This window comes from Trachurus japonicus, chromosome 12 (assembly GCF_045865225.1).
Source record: "Trachurus japonicus isolate A0001 chromosome 12, Traja_1.0".
NCBI lineage: Eukaryota > Metazoa > Chordata > Actinopteri > Carangiformes > Carangidae > Trachurus > Trachurus japonicus.
Window position 1 is genome coordinate 19,490,303 of NC_140918.1, and position 21,555 is coordinate 19,511,857.

Below are 21,555 nucleotides of genomic sequence, written 5' to 3' on the forward strand. Positions count from 1 at the left end.
GCATTGTTATAAGGAAGGAAAATGTACGATAAATGTTGCTTCCTCAGCATCTAGTGGCCAATGGAATAACTACACTTAAAGTAACAAGGGTTTAATCCTTTGTATTCAAATACAAAAGTTTCTCAGCTTTTTATCTTTTACAAACAAGGAACTTAAAAGGCACTCAGCACATTAAATAGTCAGATTAGATCATGGGTCATGCTCTTACTTTAAGTTTAAATGTATTATGTCTAAGGCCAGAAGTTTGATTAAAATTTGTTATAAATGTGATATAACAGCAGCCTCAGAAATGACATGGTGCACAGTGCACTCTAGTGTTGTGTTTCTAGAACTGTAAAGACAAAGCTCAAAAACATTACAGAAAGGCAATCATATTTTATTCAAATGATGAACAAGATACAGTATGTATAGAATAATTCATTTAAAGGTCCAGTTTCGCTGCAAAGGACCTTTCATGCTATGACAATACAGTGGTATGTGTTCAGTATGTTGGCATGCATTTAGGGGAAAAGAGCCCCCAAAGCTCTGAATAAAATTAATTACACTATAGATTTCAAAACCATGTGAACAATAAAGGTTAATCACTCACTGCCTGTCTCTGCCCATCTCTGATGAGAATGGACAAAGACTGTATTGAAACAAACTACAAGTTTAAATTTTGTATGTATAAAATATGTATCATACAGCTTTTTTGTGGCTTGCACTGTCATCCAGCATTCAGACCCCATCTCTCCTTCAGTTCATTCCCGTTGGTCATAGAGGGCAAAATATTCACACCACAGCCTAATGCCTGTCTTATTTTACTCAAGGTAAAAAAAAAAAATCTATAGGTAACAAAAATCAATAGCAACTTACAGTAAATCCTAATAAATGTGTGGAAGGAATTTTTTTTTGAATGAGGTAACATTTCACAGTACAAAACAAATTGAGGCATTTCTGCAAGGAAATGTCTGACTCAATGATGGGTTTTAAAATATTCTTGACTTTCATAAAATTTTCAAATGAAAAAAAGAGAAAGGGAATAAACTTTGGGCCATTTTATACAAATCTAAAACTAAATTGGGCGTCTCGATCTGTAGAATAAGTTAATAAGACTTAAACATTGGGTAAGAGAATTGATCAACCCCATTAAGCCCTCCTCAGCCATCCAGTGAGTTTACACACTGTCTGTGACAATCTGACAGAGTTTACCATTGCACCATACAGAGAAAGACACATCATATGCATAGTACTAGTCTTAAAAAACAGACATATAGTACAGTTCAGAGTGACATGCAAGTAGTACGGGAAAAAAAGTCCCTTTCTCATACATTCAGCATTTAAGTGCTGAAACTATCGGTGTATGGAAGCATTAAATATTATCATCAATATTGTGTCAATATTTAATATCAACTAGAAACACATCATGTGACCTCATCTATACTAACACCAGTGTCTTTGAGAAAATGAAGAGAACAAAGAGTAAACAAAGGAACATAAATGGGAAAATGCTAATTTACTGCTTTGGGATAATCTAAAATGAAACGCATGAATAATAATAAAAAAAAGTACTTTATAATCATAATTAATTAGAAATTGTGTAGCGTGGCCTACTCCTCCAACCAAAGATGACAACAGTTTTCACAACACTCGTACAGATATGCATAGATTTGTACAAAAAGTCTGCAGCTGCACTATGCTTCCATTTCAAAACCTACTGTGGTAGCCAGCTCTCGTAGTTCAATAAGAACAATTAGTTTAAAGGTTTGTTTGTTTGTTTAAGTGACTTTACAACATTATACATCATTGAAAGGTTTTTGGTGTCCTGAAAATGTGCATCTTTTTTTTAAAATAACATTAGCAATTCTTACAAAACAAAACAAGTAAAACAAACATCCACAATTTTAACTTGAGGTTCAATAGTCATGGTTTTCGGTTTTCAATCGACACACGCGAACATCCACCTCGAGAAGTGAAACAAATACATGACACATCCGAAACATGTGAAACTCCGCTGTACTGTACCAACACATGACCTTATTTGTCCAAACATCTGGAAAGAAGTGACTTACAGTTTAAACTTAAAAAAACTGTTCTAACCTACAGAGTAAATTTGCACCAACACATTCTGTATTTCTCATATGCATCAGTACCTCCTACTCAATCTGTTGCAGCCCTATTATGAATGAATTAAAAAATATATAGTAAACACCTAAAAATCATGATTGCTCACTTAAAAAAGATTCACTAGAAGCAAAAGCTTTGCAACGGAAGGAAATCTCATTGTTTCCTATATCTTGTATGCAGTAAAGATGAATGTGATTGTTCACAAAGCACTGTATCAAGTGTTTTTAAAGCTTTCTACTGATTGTAATAAATAGGAGACTCAATAAAGAGCCAGTGGTAAGACTGAGAAACGAAAAGTTGCATCAAACACGTGTGTCTATGAGCGTGCCAGTGTTTCTAAATAGCTTATACAGAGTTGCATTGGGAAAATGAACACATGCATTCAATGAAGTAAACATTTTATCACTCCCCTTTTTCAATTTCAGGAAAACTGTACACATTATTCTAAATTACAAAAACTGGGCACTGCTACTCTGAAGCAGAGTGGACCAGACAATCATTGTCAGGAAAACCCGCTGTACCAAAGACAATGTGGAGGTGATGGTGAAGACAACCATCCCTCCGCACAAGCCATCATCATCTCCTGTTCCCACGCCCGCTGTGTACCTGAAAGTATCATCAAGTAAAAGACAAGGAGAAACACAAGTGGCTACACTACGATAAAACACAAAACTGTACAGTTGAAGCCTGAGACAAAGCATGCTAGGACTATCAATGCATGCAGGGTAAGAGGAGAAGATTGGGTTAGGTGGTCAGAGCTGCAGCTATGTTCAGGAGGATCCTCTTTTGGATCTTCCCCACGTGACTGTCGCGAGTCCCACGCTAAACCTTATGGAATGGAATAAAAGCTTAGCAGATGGTTGTCAAAGTGCCTTGGATGCTGTAATTTCTGTTTTTTCTGCGTCTGCCACGCTTGTCCACCTCCCAGGAAACGTACGTAGGTGTAGGCTGCCAGTATAAAAACTGTGAGTAAAGGGGTGTTTGTGCTGTGTGGATGCAGCCAGGCAGAAACCAGCATGCGTAATAAACACTCCGTATCAGGAGAGAGCCTCGTCTTCTCCCACGTAGGGCAGGTCCATACTCCTCATGCCATCACCACTCTCCTGTTTCCTAAGTAACACACCAGAGACGCAGCATTAGTCAATGATAGGGGGAGCCTGCTGTCAATCCTACGTATATCACTGAGCAGAGAAATAAATACTTTTAACTCAGGTTAGGAACTGAAACCACCTATTTACTTGTTACATAATGCAAAGGCAGCAGGCACTAAGGAAACCTGGCAATCTGACATTTTGCTGGCCAGAATCATAACCAAGAAGAAAGGCAGGGGAGGAGGGGAAAGGGGAACAATGTTATATTAAAGAAATCATATATTCTAAGGAGAGACAAAGGCATTCATTTACAGAGATGTCTTTTGGATGACTGGATGCTTCATGCAAGGAAGGAGTAACAACTTATCAAGATACATGGATGCTCTGGGCTCATGACAGTTGACATACAAATACAATACTACATCGTGTCAGAGAAGCATTCATTTTTTTCATTTGTTTTACTTTAAGAGGGATTTTATTTGGCCAAATTGCACCGTAAAACAATACAATGACATCAACATAAAACAACATCAAGTATTACTGCAAACTTGTAACAACACCTCTCTGACACGACGTCAGCTTAAACCTTACATTGTGCAGGCGCAAATAACATTCTGCATTGTATTATATTCTGAAATATTCAACAAAGATCCTGTTACTTAAAAAAGTAACAAAGATCTTGTAACAAAAAAGCCAAATTCAGCAAATTTTGGTAATTTGAACAGCTTCAACTACTATAAATGAAATGGGATATACTGGATTATTCTGCACATGCCAAGAGCAACCTCAGATACAAGAAATTAAGAAAAAAAAAACACAAATTAAACAGAAATACACAGTAAATCTTCTTGCAGTTGCTAGAGACTCTTTGCAAGCCCAGTGCCGTAACGTATTTGACCACTAAAGCCACATTGGCAAATGCAGCTGCTTCTATCATGCCAGGGGAGCTTGATTACACTTGCTACCACTGAATTTAAACACTATAGTTATTTACCTTTTTTGGTTACAATGTATGTAGCAGTATCTCACTTTGCCTGCTTTGCCTTTCCTGCAGGGCAGGAGAGGAAGGAGAGAAATAGTAACAGTCTACTAGACAAACATTGGCTGGCTGCAGCTTTGAGTGAGAATATCATAGTGACAGCACACTGATACGAGTATTTTGTCTCCTAATATAAACTGTAAAAGCTTAGAGACAGATTTTAAAGCCTGTTGTGTTTCTGTAAACAGCCCTTACTTGAGTGTTTGCCCCGGAGTACACAAACTGCTGCGGTCTTCTTTACGGCCCCAGTCGAAGGGGTTCCCGAAGGAACGTTTCCTCAGCATGGTTCTAACCAGGATCTGACAAAAGAATAACGGACAGTCATAAAACACCAACCAAACATGAGTAGATTCTACATTTTACTTTGTTAAGACACGAGCAGGTGTGTTCATACTTATTACTGTCCGACCTTTTCATTTAAAGATCCTGGAAAGCAAATTTGCAGTTTTGTTAACAATAACATCATATATGTTACACAAGTATTCCTCAAATGTGTAGCGGGGAACAGATGATGCTCTTGGTACCCCACTTAGCATATTTCCCCAATAATAACATAATAGTATATTACATATAATAGTAATACCGGTATATAGCACTAGCATCAGTGGCTGTGCTACCTTTTCTTGGTTTACTGCTGCTCCACAGCTATGCCTTCTCTTCCGTGCATCTTGCATCTTCCCTGGAAGCAACAGTACTGACAGAGATGTGTTATACAAATTTCGGGAAGATGCTGAGAAGAGGAAGAAGCGGATTGTGTATTTTGTAAAAAGGGGAGATGGAATGGAAGTGAAGCTCAGCACTAAAAGCCGCCTCTGCAGTTGGCATTTTTCAGCAGAGTGTTCGGCCTTCGAAAAACAACTGGGATTCACTGATAACAGGCTGCAGAACGGAGCCAAGCCGAGCATGTCCTCCTAGGGTTTCCACCTGCTGCTCTGCCAGCATCGCGCACCACAGGAAAAACTTACCAATCTGTTGGAGACTGAGTGGAACAAGGTTGCTGGTTCCTCCCACTCAGAATATGACTCTGAATGAAGTCACATTTCCTTTTCCCATGAAGTTAACTGACAGGGATGCGTTTTAGTGCCTTCCCGTAACCCCTAAGCCACGTCAATACTCACATATTTTTCTGCTTTACAGAATATTTAAGCCCTCGTTATAGAGGTCAACACAAAAAAAAGCACTGAAAGGTTTTTCATTCCTTCCAAACTCACAAATTTCCCATTAATTAATGAAAAGATTATGAGAGTAAAAGATTATGGAAATAAATTGACAAAATGACTCAGACACCTGCTTTAGGGTCAATCAAATAGGTGGCAGTGGTGGAGTGACGGTGTTGTGATTCACTTCACTTGCTCCTGACAGAAGCAGTGGTGCAGGTGTAGCTGTGACATCCCATCAATATGACAAAAGCAAGTTGACAAACTCACCACTGTAGCCAGGCTGGGGATGTGTTTAACTGAATTCTCCACCTCTTCCTCCGTCACCTCGATCAGCATACAGCAGTTGTCGTCCTCGAGGGGGAGGGGCTCGGCACCGTGCCTCGTCACCCATGGGTGCAACTGATCACAAGCATGAGTTTCAAAAGGAACTGGGTTATAAAACTGATCATCAAAGTCAGTAAAAGAGTTTTTACAGTAGATCAGGTTGTGCAGGAAACAGGTGAATATGTTTTACCATGACAAACACATTATGGACAATGAACCGATTACCAACTGTCTGTGAGGATTTGAAATTAACAAACAGCAGCATTTCAATATTAGGAGACATTTCATCCTCATAATCCATTACAACACAGGTGATCCAGGCATCAGGTGGATTATTGCACATAATGTATGAATGTCAAACTTCTTTTATTGTAAAGAAAAAAGAAAGAAAAAGGTGTTTACCTTAATCTGTGCAACTGATATCCTGGTCTCTGGATTCTTGTCCAACATTTTCAGCAACAAATCTTTGAGATCATCTGATATGTCGGCGCTGTTGAGACAGGAAGAATCACAGCTGAACGTCATCAATTACATTAAGTCATTAATTTAGCCTGCAAGATCCATATTTGATGTATGACGTTAACAAGAAGACATTTAATTAAATAAACAGCAGCCACAGTGATAATAAATCCTGCTGCTTCCCTGGCTACTCGTATCAGCTTTGATTATTGTTTATTACATGATAGTAGTGAACTCTGCTCTGCCTTGAGACACAAGGCTCATTTTTGAGGGTGAGAATAGTGACTCCCTCTCCTCACACATCGACCATCCTTCTTTTAATCATGACTTTATGGCTTCTTCTGGTAATATCCCCAGCTCACTCTCGAGTCTCTTATTCAGTTATCAAGGCAACTGATCTCAGGAAATCAACTTGTGAGGAGAGTCTGCACTTGTTTTCCTTTGTGTCTCTGTTCTACTAATAAAAAAATGAGGTACTGTTGGTTTTAGGTCTAGTGCTTGTACTTGACTCCTGAATGACTTTCTGATCAACAGCAGGCAGTGAATTTAGGAACTACGGTACTCACTTCTATACCCATTTTCACCCATAATCAAAGGTTCAGTTTTAGATCCTGTTCTTTTTGCTCTAGTTAATATTAGCTCATGTTTAATTAAATACCATGCACATTTGTACAGTACTATCAGTGCACATAACACAAGTTTATGCTGTTCTCTAGAACTAGAGGTACTGGTTGCAAAAACATTAATGTGTTCACCATAAAAGAATCCAACACTGAGAGAAGACAAAGACTAGCTCATATTTAAGTATCATGTGAGTGTTTGGTGAAGAAACAGTACTAACTCTGCTCTTCAGTAAAAGCATAGTTGAAAGTGTTTTTCTCTCTTTGTGATGATGATGATGTGATTCAGCTTCCTCATTTAAACCCTTCAATGCTGTTTATGGCTCCTTCCTTTGGTTTATCACTGGTGATGCTCACAACACTCATCATTACTTCCTGTGTGGAAAAGTAAGGTGGTCTTCTCTGTCTTACTGACATGTTTGTTTATATGGCTCTTATGTTGGACTGGGCCTTTGGACCATACCAAACTTGGTCTTACCACTGACTTTCCCTGCAAGTCCCACACGAAGACATGAATTTAGAAGTTCTGCTTTTAGTTTCTATACTCTGACCACCTGGGTCTCACACCCTAAAAATAACCTTCGATTCACATTCATGAAGACAAACCATTCAGGACCTGTCTGTACCTGTTTGTGTATCTGTTTTTATTTTAAAACTTCAAGTCATTTAAATATTAAGCATGAATTGAGAACAAGCCCTGGTAAACGAAGGCAGTATACAGTATATCCCTTTGACAAAGAATGAACAGAAGGGCAGAACTCACTGTTCAGGTAACACCACTGGTTGTGTCTTGATTTTCTGATGAAGACTGAGGATGCGCTCGTCCATAAACGGACACTGTGAGTGAAAGAAAAGTTTGGAGTAGTTTGAAATGGAAGATCAACACATGTCACTGAGGAGAAAACTCAACAATAATGAACAAGACTCACCACTCCAAAGACGAAGCAGTAAAGCGTCACTCCCATGGCCCAAACGTCCAAAGCCTTCATTAAAAACAAAACAAAACAGAGTTAATGTGTAGTGTACAGTTTGTGTGTACCACTACAAACAAATGTCTTTGGTACAAATAAAAATATCAAACTAGCACATTGGATCATGTATGAATACTAAGAGAATTATTTTTAAACCAAATAGCTAGAGTCCCTGCACTTCTTAAAACGATCCCCAGAGGGCACCGGTAAGCTGAGTACCTTTCCGGAGAAGTTCTTTCTGGTCTCGGAGAGCGCTTCAGGAGCAAGGAACGCAGGAGTCCCCACGGTGCTTGTCAGGAGGGCATCAGTTCCCTCAAACTGGTTACTGACTCCGAAGTCTGCAATCTTAACATGTCCATCCTCTCCCACCAACAGGTTAGAGGGTTTGATGTCTCTGTGGATGATCCTCTGGTAATGCACTGGTGAGACAGAAAATATTAAGAATTACAGGAACCATCTCTTTGTGGAGAGAGATGACAAATATTCTCTTAAAAAAGTACCAAGTGTGGTTTCTGAGTATTTGAATTTTTAACTGTGAGCAAATTAGCTGTCGGTTTGATGAGTGACATGGCTTGGGCCCAGGTGGGGAAATGACAGGAAGCTGGATAAACATTTCAGCAATCAGCAGAGAAGATCACACACACAGTTCCTGTTTTAAATGCGGTAAACCAAAGAACTGAACATGTCATACTTATCCATGTTGACAATACTTTGGACAAGCAAGCCTTCCTTCAGTTATGATTACTTAAAATGAAGGAGAAAAAAATTAAGGTTCGGCCTGTTTCAGTGTGCCTGGTGCAGCCCTCCCTCCCTTTCCCTCTGTGCTTAGTCTCCTAGATGACACTTCATGCAAAACCTCTCCTCTTGTGCTGAAATACAGTAAGTGCCACAGAGATGATGTGGAACAAGCCCTGTGGGTGGCTGGAGTCAAGTACAGCACAGAGGAAGGACTTGTCTGAATGGTAGGGAAGAATGAGGACAGATCCTGACGCTTGCAGTAAGTGCCTTTATCTTGATAGTCCAATTATATAATTCTAATTTAGATCTCGACAACGTTATATAATAAACTCTTTATCTTTGCTCTAAAGAGAAAACAGAAGATTTTTGTACAGCTGTCTTTCTTCATCTGATCTTTACGAGGGAATTGCCTGTACTGGAAAAAATAAAAGGAAAGGCCTGTCTGGTATTTGTTTTCCACCAACATTAAGGTTAACAAATTCCCATTAAGTCAAAACTAATGGGATTCTGAGCAGGATCTATATCAAATTACAGCTAAATCGATACTGCATCAGCCTTGGATCGTAGTGTTTTGCATTTTAACAATTGTATTGTTTTTGGTGATCCATCACAGAAAGAGAAATCAAATCATCCAAGAGAAACACAATCCAAACCGGGCCATTCTTAGCACAATGCAGACACAGGCTGAGGGGAAGAAAAGCAGGAGGTTTGGAAGACTCACAATACTCGATTCCCCTGAGCAGATCCTGGAAGTAAAAACGGGCCTGGTCTTCGCTGAAAGGTTTATCTGTCGGCACCTCCATCACAGCCCTGAATACATAAACACATTAACAGGTACACACAAACACACACACACACATACACACACAATTAGCAATCATAACTAATGAGATTGAGCTCATTCCAGTGTCACAATGATTACCATAAAAGAGGCTTATCTTACCCTTGCTTGACCAGCTCAAACACTGTTACAGAAAAAACAGATGAGGTTAGTGATAAAAAGCATTTCAGACACAAATAAACTACAAACATCGTTTAATATAAACCTCAAATGACCTTCTTTTATACTTGCTTCATGCATGATTGTATGACTGACTGTGTGTATATGTGAGTGTGTGTGTGCATGTGTGTTAGTGTTGTCCTGAAGGCTGGCAGACTGGTCACAACATACCCATGTACAGATGGTCTTCGCTGGGGTCATCCAAAACCTGGCACCAAATCACAGAGAAAACACACACACACACGCACACAAACACACACAGGCACACACACAGATCATCTTTTGTGTGTGGAAAATATTATAAAATTTCTTACAATTGTTGCAGTTGTGTTGTATTTGAGGCTTTTCAAAACACTGACGTTTAACGCTCCACTGTAATTTGAAATAATCCTTCATAAATATTGATGTTTTGACTTTTATCTTTCCTTTTGTTTCTGTGACACTTTACTAAGACTTCTTTCCAAACAGTTGCATTAGCAAATTGGCTGCACATCTTTGTTGCTCTTGGAGAGAAGAGATGCAATCGCAAGCCTGTTTGTATACTTTGCCTTATCTTGAACAGGCCTAACTGCTTCGTCGCTCAAATGTCCTGATTTCTTTTTAAATCTAAATTAACAGTCACGCCTGCGCTTGCTCTGTCTGGAAAGATATCCACTATAGAACAAAAAACATTCAAAAACAATACCTTGAAACACATCTTTATTTAAACCACGCTCAAGAATGTTTCTGACTGAAACTATATTTAAACAAACATATTAACATCACTCACCTCCACTAGTTTGACTACATTGGGATGGTCCAGTTTTTTCAAGATGGCAATTTCTTGATAGACTCGCTCTAGTGGTCCTTTAGGATGAGGGGGGCCCTCGGGGGCGGCTTTGGCTCCACGAGGGGGAGGTCTCCCTGAGGAAGGAGAGAGACAATGTGGGTGAGCACAGATGACAGGTGAGAGAAGGTGGAAAGGCAATGACAGGCCAGATTTCAGTGCTGGTTTGCAGTGTTCACGTTGCTCCGTGGCATTATAAAGAGACTGTGCTCTCTGCTGTGTTAACCATCTGCCCCTGGCTCCAGACTTACGTGGGAAACCTGCCTGCCTCATCAGCCTCTTCTTGGACAACACCTTCATCGCCTACAGCAGAGAAAGGGAGATGGATTTTGATAGGTGGGGGATAAGAGGAATGGGGAGAGGGGGTGGAAGAGTCCAGCGGGCAAGAGATCCAGAGAAAGGATGAACAGAAAGGCAGACAAAAAAGAAGAGTAAGATACAGAGCTGAGTGAGGCGATGCATATCTGACAGTGCACCCACTCACACACCTACAGATGAATATCCCAGGGCCTATAGATTTCTCCCTTCACCATCTGTGACTAACACTGACCAGCGTCATCAGGACAAAAGATTATAAAAGCGAGACTTCTTGTGTGAAAGGATGCGAGTAATGTACATGACTCATCATTCTTTACCTTAAGGAAAGTCAACATAAAGCACTATTTATAAGTAAAAAAAAAGCAAGAAATAACTAAAGAAGATATTTACTGAAGCATGGCTGTGATATACAGTACAGCTATTTACAAGAAACTGACAACATCTAAATTTGAGATTTAGAATGAATTGAATTGAATTGAATTGAGTTTATATTATTTAAGTCTCATACACCAATTAAGGTGCCCAGCCTATAAGGGCTTACAAGACACGTTTCATATTTAGAACACAAACAAAATCATCAGAGTACAAACAAAACAAAAACCACATGGAATTCACATAAATAATTCACTTTTTCTTAGTGTCCAGGCACTTTTTATGAAAGTAGCTAAAGACTTCTTTTCTGAAAAACCATTCCAACTTTACCTCATCATCAGCCCAAAATAACTCGGGCTTCACATTTTGCATTTTTCGAAACAAAAACCGCCTGGCTTCGTCATATGACGGACAATGAAACACAAAATGCAGTTCGTCCTTTAGGTGTTAAATAAACTGATTGAGCATGTAAAGAAGGAGATATGAAGGACATACACTAAATGCATTCTTCCAGACTGCTTTGTTAAATAACAACAATAACTGACAAGTCCTAATAACCTGGAGAAGTATAAAAACAGATAAATCAAACAATATTTCAAACATCTGAAATGTTAATCAATATTTGTCTGGCGCCAAATAATGACTCAGTGATCTCCGTGACCATTTCCTGAACAGTTAGCCTAACTGACAACAACCATGGAGGCAGTATTGAACCGAGAGCACAGTGTGACACAGCTACATTGTTGGAGGAGGATATTTTCCCTGCTCGGGGGCAAACAGACTGTTTTTTTTTTTTTAATAGCCTCTGTGCCCTTAGTTATTATGGCAATGATATAATCAGTGAATGCGACATGTGGGCTTTGTCACTTGGGAGGAATATTAAAATAATCCCTGTGTCATTGTCAGTCAATATCGTGCAGCTTAATGAGAACTGCAGCAATAATCATGAGCAGAAAACAGAAAAGCTTGAGCCGATTTGTTGTTATTACAATACTGCGCGGCAAGGCACAATTAACTGGAGACACTTTCAAATGTGGAGGTTTCACCTAAAATCACACCAGCAAATGTGACGAGGGGGGTTTGAATATTACGAGGTTTGCCTGTATGTGTGTGTGTGTGTGTGTGTGTGTGTGTGTGAAAGACAAGTGATAAGGAACAGGAGAGAAGTGAGAGAAGCAGAGGCAGTGTTAATAGTTGGGAAAATATCACATCGTTTGTGTGTGCATGAAGGACTCACATAGTACGTGTTGTCATCCTCATTGTAAGCCAGCTTGACAACACCATAGGAGCCCTGATCCGGGTGTAAGTACAAAAGAAAAGAAGCCAGTCAAGTGAGATGGAGCAGTTGTGAATTCTTCATGTGAAAAAAGCCCAAAACAAACACTATGTGCAGAGCAAACCTTCGACATACATACAAATACACACAGCGACAAACACACAAATGCATACAGTACAGGAGGGAAACGAGTGGGCTCGCAGTGTTCACTGTAAGAGCACCAGCTGCTTCAAAGTGGGAACAGAGAAATTCAAATCATCTCTCCCTCTCTTTCATTTTTGATTTCAGGCTAATTAAGGAAACTGGATCTGGTTTGTGCATATCAAGCCGCCACCACCCCTCCCCCTGCCCACACACAGGAAATTCAGGATAAAAAAACTAGGCCCAATTAGTAGCCTGTGTGCACAAATTCATGCTCAAAAACAAACAGAGAAAGAGAGAGAGGGACGGATAGAGAAAGGGAGGGGTGGGAGAAGCAGGATCAGTCCCTGCTGGGGGAGCAGATTGGAGAGAGCTCATCCTACAGTCCCAGAGATGGTCTGATAACAGGAGCCTCTCCAACAAACCCTGAAAGGCTCTAATTGTCTCTGCTGAATGTGAAACCACACACATTAACATGCCTACCTACATGCAGAAAACCCACAATCTAAAACGTGCCTACAACTACGCACACCCGCTCACTTAGACACACACACACACACACACACACTCATAACCACTAAGCCTTGCACAACCCTTAGAGAGTGCTATTTATACCAGCCTCTCATCCATCTTCCAACTCTCCCATGGCCTGCTAGTTTACACAGAGTTTGGGAAATGAGGACAGCCAGGAGAGAGCATATCAGAGACTGTTACTGCCTGTCCTTGATGGAGTGTGCTACTTGACAGACATGCAGTAGGCGGAAGGGAGAAGAAAATGGAAGAGTCGGTGAAAGGGAGCAATCAGTGAGTTGTCTCTGATGGTACCTTTCCAATCTCATCTTTCAGCTTATACTGGTTGAGCTGAACACAGTCCTTAAAGAGAAGCGAGAAAGAGACAAGAGAGGAGGAGAAAATTGGTTCTTTTCAAACGAAATCACATCATATTTTTGCAGCTCCACGCCCTACATGCATGTACATCATCAGTGTTACGCTTTTCCTAAGAATGCTACATTAAGTCTGGTTCATTACATTTCCCATCAGTTATTAGTTTTTCTGTCCCCATTTACAGCTTCTAAGTGCAGTCTACTGCACATCAGTGTTGCCAAGGGTGCTCGATGTCAGTACACCAGCATGACTGTGCAATCACTATAACTGTTCAATCTTCTTTGAACTTTTCTTCTAAAGTTGAACCTCTACCTTTTTAAATCCAGATTTTCAGTTAACCAGAGAGCTTATCGAAGGTAATCATGGATAAATCTGAAATGAAGACTTTACATCTAATCTTATCTGCTAATCTTACAGGGTGCCTAGGATTCTACAGGCAGGATGTGTTGCATGGCTTTGGTGAGTTAAGTATACTTTGTAGTGATTAGAGGGCACTAGGCAGTCTACCACAGGTGCAGGATGCCGCGACGAAACCAGCTCCTTAGATAAAGCACACATCAAAATGTGTGAACTTGACTCTTGGTCTAAAGACTACACGAATAACAGGCCAAGAGAAATGCTATGATGATATGAACATAGAGAATTACAGTATGACACATACCTGTCTGTAATGCCAGTGCAAGGAGTCTAAACTATGAGATAATATATAGAAATGTTCCACCTAATTAACCTTTCTATGCATTTGTCACACCTACAATATGTGATTCTTTGTGTGACAATTCTACCTACAATGTATGGCATCTACAGGTTTCTGCATTTTGGCATTACAGGGTTCATAACTACTGTACTGTACTATAACACCTTACCTTCAGATCCACAAAGTTCAGTCTCTACCAGTGTGCTGCTGCTTTTAAAACAAATGCACATAGTGGTTCTGCTTACTTTCACACAAGCATCATATACTGATATTTCTACATCTATAAACCACAGTTGTGCTTCTGGCTTTGCATGAACATTACTTAGTTTGTTCATGTTCAGTGATGCCTAATCCACTGTCCATATGGGAATATACAGGTGAGATGGTCCAGAGATCACAAATTACACAATAATAATAAATTATTATTATTATTATTATTATTATTATTATTATTATTATTATTATATAAATATAATTATGTGCTAATTTTTGTGGATTTCTTGGTTAAAGACAAACTGAGTGAGTAAAGTAAATACTGCAGCTAACTACTGATATCAGTAACAAAAATTATATCATTAAGTAATTACAACATTGTAAACTCAGTATTGTATTGTGTTAGCAGTACTGACTTTGCTACAGCACAATGCAAACAATAAAATCAAATTCAGCTTAAAAGCAATACTGCCTGAGCCTCATACCTGGAGATCTGTGATAGAAACACTGTGGGACTCCACAGTGGGTCGGCGGGGCAAGCGCGGAGAGGAGTGGGGTGATGTGATGGGTGAGTAGGGTAATGATGGGTAAATATATCGCCCGTTGAGTCCCGGCGAGCTGCACGGTGATGTTGCACTTTGCGATCGCTCCTGCAGAGATAGTTTTCTGTCTGACAAGTTTAACCTTCCCCTCTGCTCTTGGCTGTGGGGCAGCAGAGCCTCTGACCGGCCAACGGTGTGGGACAGCAGGTCACAGGAAGGAGCTGAGAAAGTCGCTGCCACAGAGGAAGCCGGCTCAGGCGTCTCAGAACTGTCCATTTCTTCCACCTGAGATGTGATGCGTTTAAATTACTTTTAATTCTCTAGTTGTCCATAATATAATAGCGCATAATAATGGGATCATCATATGATGTTCAATTAATGACAATCCTGTTTGTTCTTATTTTCCAGCTGACATTTTCCATTTCATTTCAAGGTAAAAGTATATTTTTCCCTTCCTTTTTCTCTTTTCACAAGATATGTAACATAATATCAATACCTGTGCAACAGCACAACTATACAATCAAGCAGAGAAGACAAGTAGATATTTCATCTGTCTACTAGACAGACAAAATATCTTTGTGAAATGTATAATCTTAAATTTATGTTGAGATTGTGACATTAATGTTTCTAATATCAAAACACTTACAAGGTCTCAAATCATACCCATAAAGTGTTTTCAGTGAAAAAAGTAAAACTATGAACACACATAACACAACCTGTGTCAAGTAATCATTAAACATCATCATTCAACAGAAACCCAAATGTATAACTACGTTATCTCTGGGAGATAGAGTGTTAGCTGGGTGTGTCTCGTCCTACCTCCTCTTCCTCCCCAGCCTCTCCAGGCGGCCTGCTGGGTTCGTACTCCGTCACTACGATGAGGGACTCCATGGGGTCCGGGGAAGGTGTCTCAGAGTGGATGTTCAAAGGTGGAGCGGGACAGCTGCACAGCAGGTCAGGCAGGGGTTGTGAGGGCTGCGCCGGGGGTGCATGACTACCGCAGGAGGCCGGGGGCTCAGCAGAGGGCCAAGGAGTTACGTGACAAGGGAACATGGTGCCTTTTCAAAAAACCTGAAAACCACTGCTCCATCAGATGGGAACTGCAGGCAGAACGGTTTCTAAGACACAAGAGCAGAAATTGCAGAATGAGAAAACACATGTAGAGAACAAATGCTGGCCTTTTAGCCATTTGCTCTATTAAAAAGCAAAGACCTTAGGGAGTAAAAAGTACTGGGACGGAGCAAATTGAACGACGGACAGAAAAAGTACTTCCTGATATATCTGCAGTGTCCTATTTAAACGGCTTCTCTAAAAAAAGACTCTTGAAATTTCAAAAAATTAACGCTATGATTACAACCACCTGCCTCCTCCATCAGCTGCCTCTGTCTTGGCCAACAATTCTAATTGCTCACAAGGTGGCGGCCAACATTTGTACCTCCTCTTCACTTACCATATTTTAACTCTCCCACTGAGGTAAATCTCTAAGACCTTAGACCTTAACTTCTGTTCTAGAGTTGTTACAATATGTGAATCCTCGATCCTTTTCCAGATAGGATATAAGAATAACTGATGCCATTGATGTTAGTGAAAGTTGATGTCTAGTCTTCAGTTTTTATCTTGCTGGACCTGTTGGCGGTCTGTGCTGCAGTGAATCCCGAGGGCCATCCGTCCACGCTATCTGAACTAGAGTATACTACTTTGGTTTGAGTCATGCTTTGCAAGGTGATCACTCAAAACGGCACAACAAGGAGAAGGACTAGCTGATTAGCCTTCCAGCTAACTCGGGTGCATTTACATTTTGTTAAAATGTTTGATTAATGTACATTGCTCCTTTTCAAGTAGACAAATGAACCAAAACTAAACCGATTCCTTCCCACTGGGGTACCGCAAGAATCTATGTTTGGTCCCCTTTACTGCACAATATATATACGACACATGTTTGGTTTGATTATCTTAATTAGTCATCAAAATCATTTTCATTTGTATCTAAGACTGAACTCCTGGTGAACAGAGTTAGCATCCAGCTCTGCCTCGCTCTACAGATAGATTCAGTTGGTCATACTGTCCCAGTTCAAGTCACTCCAATTTTCATTAATCTCCACAGTGGCTCCCGGTCCCTGCTTGCATTATACTACTGAGTGCCCAATAGCTGAACTGCCTCACTGAAGATGAAGATTTGTCTCGGTTTCTGCAGTCAGCCCATGAATGGCAAATTGACCTGCTGTCACTGTAGTACAGGGAATATCAGTCCTTTACTCCTCTCCTGTGTGGTCCCTCGGTGGATGAGTTCCAGCACAATCGTTCTGTTTTCAAAGACCCCCTGAAGATTTAGCTCTTTTGAGAGAGTAGGCTACCAACTCACAGTGCTCATCCAATGCTCTGTCCTCCCTCTCTCTCAGCCAAAAAGGTGCTCTTCATTCACACTTTACTTCATGTACCTGCAATCTTGTGTCACTTTGTCAGGTATAATTGAATCTCAGCATTGTGGCACTCATTCGTACATTGTTTTGGACAAAAGGCTTTGGCAAATGAACAAATATAAGGGTAAATGCATAATGTAGTCACGATGAACACATTTATCTTGACTTGCTTGATGGAGCTGAAAGGTAACACATCCATACATGGTGATTATAAACTAACCAACAAGCTACCAATAACTTTAACACTAAAGACATGTGGTTTCCTGTCCACACATTAACTATCTACCGAGAGAACATCTCACTCTTTTGTATCACCACATTGGCTATAGATTTGATCTGTCGTAGAACTGTGGCCATATCCATCTGATTCAAAGTGCTTGTAAAGTGGGAATCAAGATTAAGCAGAAAACTAGGGCTGGCATAAATCCTGTGACAAAGTGTGTCAAAATTTACATGTACATCTTACGTTTAATTACCTTTGCACACAGCTGCAACTGCAGTGTTTGACTGTTTGTGGGTGTAATGAAAGGGTGTGGGGGAAAACAATCAGAGATGCTGTGCACTAGCTCTGAAATGTAAGTAGGTACGGATCTCTCCAAGCGAAGCATCTGTGGTGTCTGGACTTTTTCCACACAATCTGTTAAGTGCTAATTAATGCATCCAAACACATCTAATACCACCAAGTTCAACTCTAAGTGGACTGATTTGATGCACGAAAAAAGCAATGGTTCAGTCTGCTTTTGATGTCAGTTATACAACATGCTTAAATATTATCGTCACAGCATCTCACCAAAACCTTTTTTTTTTAACATAATTTGAAGAGGAACGTTTACATCTTCAAGTCTACTCAGCTTATTATCTGATCATTATCTGCGAGAGGAATGGAGTGAGGTAGAAAGCGGAGAGAGAAAGAGATGAAAAATGAAAGAAATAAGGAGGGAAAGAGACAGACATTTCCTTGTTTTTCATCACGGTTTTGACAGGACTGCTGCAGTGTCAGTGTGTGGGAGCTGAGTAAATCTCACAGACGCAGGAAAACAAAGGAAAGCCATAAGAAAAACAAGACAGTGGGAGCTGCAGCCAAGTTCAGAGTGAGGACTGTGTGTGGGAAGAGACACCCACTCCAGGTGGTCCTCTTTACCTCATCTAAGCCTATAGTATATACTGTATACATACAGTATATATTGTATGCTAATATAAATACAGAATCGCCACACATTCAAAGAGGGACAGAGAGATCAAGCATCAACTGTCTGATGGACACATACCTACTTCTGGTCTTCTTGACCATCTTTAATCCCTTAAAACCAGCATTATGAATGCTTTCTTTTTCTAAAACAACATTTGCCAGCTGCTCAATCTTTTCAATTTTTTCTGCAATACCCAGTAGTACTCATTGAAAAGACGGTACATTGTGATTGTTGCTTATCAATGACAGAGGCCACATATTCTCTCCCGCGAGGTAACATTTCTGACAGTCATGACCTCTGAGTTTCTTAAGAGCAGACACTCTGCTGTGCTATTTACTGTCCACATAAATTGATCCTAGTCCCATACAGCTGAGAAAAAGCTCTTGAAATCTAGTTAGATCTTTAACACATAGCATCACTGCCACCAAAGCAGCACAGTGTGCCCAGATAAGTGGACTTAACCTCAGTGGAGAGCAAGGAAAAAACTGAGACATGACATAGAGACATGACCCTGGATGAGACTCGCAATACACCAGCTACAGTAGGCTTTTTATATCCAGAGAAGAGAGGCAACTTACCAAGCTTGACCTACTTTGATCTCAGATAAGGCATATGTGAAGGCCTGCTTCCATTCACATGAAGAGGTTCTTACGCAGCTTCTTCATGGGTGCTGCTATGAACTCATTACATTATGTCACTAATAGCAAGGCACATTACTGTATATCACTGCAAATCTCGTTTTCCCAGCAGGGTTTGGACAGAGGTTCATTTAGTCTTTGGCTGTGTTATGTTTGCAATCACTGTCTGGCCAGCAGGATTTGCAGCAGCAGCTCGAGAAATCAGATGACTGCCAGCTGAGCTGGTCTCTGTTGATGATCTGGTGTCAAGAGTCATTATTTGGGAAGTGAGTTTCTGAAACTACAAGCACTGCTGGTAGCCACACACTCATCACAATCGATCGGCAATGGTGTAGGTATTACTGTTTCTAAAGTTCCTGGACAAAGACACTGTATATTGTATATTATGAAGCATAGGCTAAAGCGCCAAACCTCCCTGATCCCTGGTGATCACAGCAACTCGATGACGAACGGGCAGTCTCGTAAAACATCAACAGATGCTGCCTTGCTCCAGATGCCGTACCGCGCCTCCTATGATAACAAAAGTCACATGACCTGACCTTCACTCTCTGGACAGGAGGGGAGGGGGCGGGGGGGAGAGGACTTATCAGAGCTCGCAGGGGTCCAAGCCATGTACAGCATTAATAACAACACAGACACGGTCCTACAGACATACAAGTACAACACAGGGCCATCTGGAGCAGAGAAGGATCCCCAGCTTCATTAAAAGATCAACAGGGCAACCCTGTCAGCGATCTGCGGCGCTGTGCAAGAGATAAGCTGCTGTAAATGGAGGGATGAGCGTCGTCGACTAACTTAACCATGGAGTTGACACACAATCACAGCTGAATATTGCTGATCATCTGATCCATTTGATTGGTGTCCATATTGCATCCAAAACACAACCCATTCTGAACCTATTATCAACTCTGAATCAACCACAGAAACACAGATGATATCAGGGTTCCTACTACAGATTATTATCTCAATCAATCATCACGAATTAGAAAGAAATGGCCATCATGATATCACACAAGGTCATGACTTCCACTTCCTAAAAGCAAAAGTTCAATTCATGGTAACAAACTCTACTGCCAATTGGTTTATAATTATTATTTATTATTATTTTTAGTCAATTAAATGTTCCTGTTCTACTGTAATGTTTATTTTGCGCCACTCAGTATTTTACATCAAATCGTTTACACTGAATCTTTACAGAAACAGCCAAATTTGTCTACATTTGGGAAAGTAGGCCTATAGAGTCCATTTGATGGACAAAAATAGAGGATGGTGCATTTCAATTATGATCTCCAGTAAACCACATTAGTGTGCTCTCATGGTGTGGGCACACATTTTAGTCATGGCTGGTACAAGTCTGTTTCAGCTCCTGTGATAACTTGACTTTTACATTTTACATACACCCAGAAGACACTGGAAAGATAGTTAGGCTACTATAAAACAAATTAAAGTGATTGGTGGTGGGCTTGTTCGGTTCAATTAATGACAATTCATTCATAACAAAAACAACCATGAGAATAAGATAGTGTCTGTTTCTCTTTGAGCACAGGTGTTAAACATTAATGCAATCAAACCGTTAGACTAATTTAGTTACTCTGCAGTTTCAGTAATACAAATGATGCTGCGTGTTAACACTGTTATGTGTGACTGACATAATAACAAGGCTTAGGTTTACTACAGCACAGCGGCAATGGCTAACTCATTAACACTACAGCCAAAAAAAAAAGCGTATCAACGACTGTCTCAAATTAAGACGTGCAAAAACGAGCCACTAAAGCTAACTTTAGCCTTGAAGACGAGCGGCTCGGCTAACGTTAGCAGCTGCCGCATCTGTCAAGATACAGATGTTGTCGGGCACGAGTCACTGATGCTAGTAGTGAGACTGTGAGAGATACACAAAGACAAAGCCACGGACGGCAGCGAAACACCGACACGTACTGTAAAATATAAACAATTATCAAAAATAAATAAAATGATAAAATGAAACCATACCTTTAACGTGTGTCTTAGGCCATCCAGTCACAGCTGACGGGGCTTCTCTTCTCTTCCTCCTCTTCGGGCTGCGGTGTGAGCAGCAGCAGCAGCGACGGCCGGGCTAGGCTAGTAGCTGGAGCAGCGGAGACGAGACTGATAACAAACCGATGTGGAGATGGACCAATCCAGCTGGGCAGCACGGGTCCCGTGCTTCACATTGGAGGAAGTGTTTGCGAGACGGTTCGCTGTGCTAACGTAATAGTTTCATCATATATCTTACGTACACAGGAAAATCCTACACCCACGGAGGAGGAGGAGGAGGTAGTATGTATGTATGTGCTTCCTTTTGGTTTGACTCAAGACCCTTTTGTAAACACTTCAGAGCAGCTCTTCTGGGGGGAATTTCTGCTACATGCACTTTGTAGCCGGCTGGCTCCCCCTAGTGCTCCGTTGGAGAGCTGCACCCTCAACTTCACAGTAAATCAGGGGTCTTCACCGTTTTTCAGGCCAAGGACCCCAAACTGATGGAGAGAGATGGAGCAGGGACCCACTACTAGC

General features: G+C 40.6%; 1 protein-coding gene across 2 annotated transcripts; it reads right to left on the reverse strand.

Annotated features, from left to right (window-relative positions):
* Positions 1-360: 360 nt before the first annotated feature.
* camkk2 (calcium/calmodulin-dependent protein kinase kinase 2) lies at positions 361-21,310 on the reverse strand. Of its 2 annotated transcripts, XM_085793775.1 has the most exons (18): positions 21,016-21,308; positions 15,598-15,896; positions 14,722-15,063; positions 13,267-13,314; positions 12,262-12,315; positions 10,586-10,637; positions 10,278-10,411; positions 9,680-9,716; positions 9,452-9,473; positions 9,230-9,318; positions 7,990-8,189; positions 7,729-7,782; positions 7,563-7,636; positions 6,123-6,210; positions 5,664-5,795; positions 4,432-4,535; positions 4,192-4,245; positions 361-3,216 (listed from the first exon to the last, which is right to left on the reverse strand). In XM_085793775.1, exons 2-18 carry the CDS (start codon positions 15,829-15,831, stop codon positions 3,144-3,146), a joined length of 1,791 nt encoding a protein of 596 aa, XP_085649901.1. In that variant the 5' UTR covers positions 15,832-15,896; positions 21,016-21,308; the 3' UTR covers positions 361-3,143. The 2 variants fall into 2 exon arrangements, with proteins under 2 accessions (XP_085649901.1, XP_085649902.1); XM_085793776.1 differs by lacking the exon at positions 4,192-4,245 and having other exon boundaries at positions 21,016-21,310.
* Between the last annotated feature and the right edge of the window lie 245 nt (positions 21,311-21,555).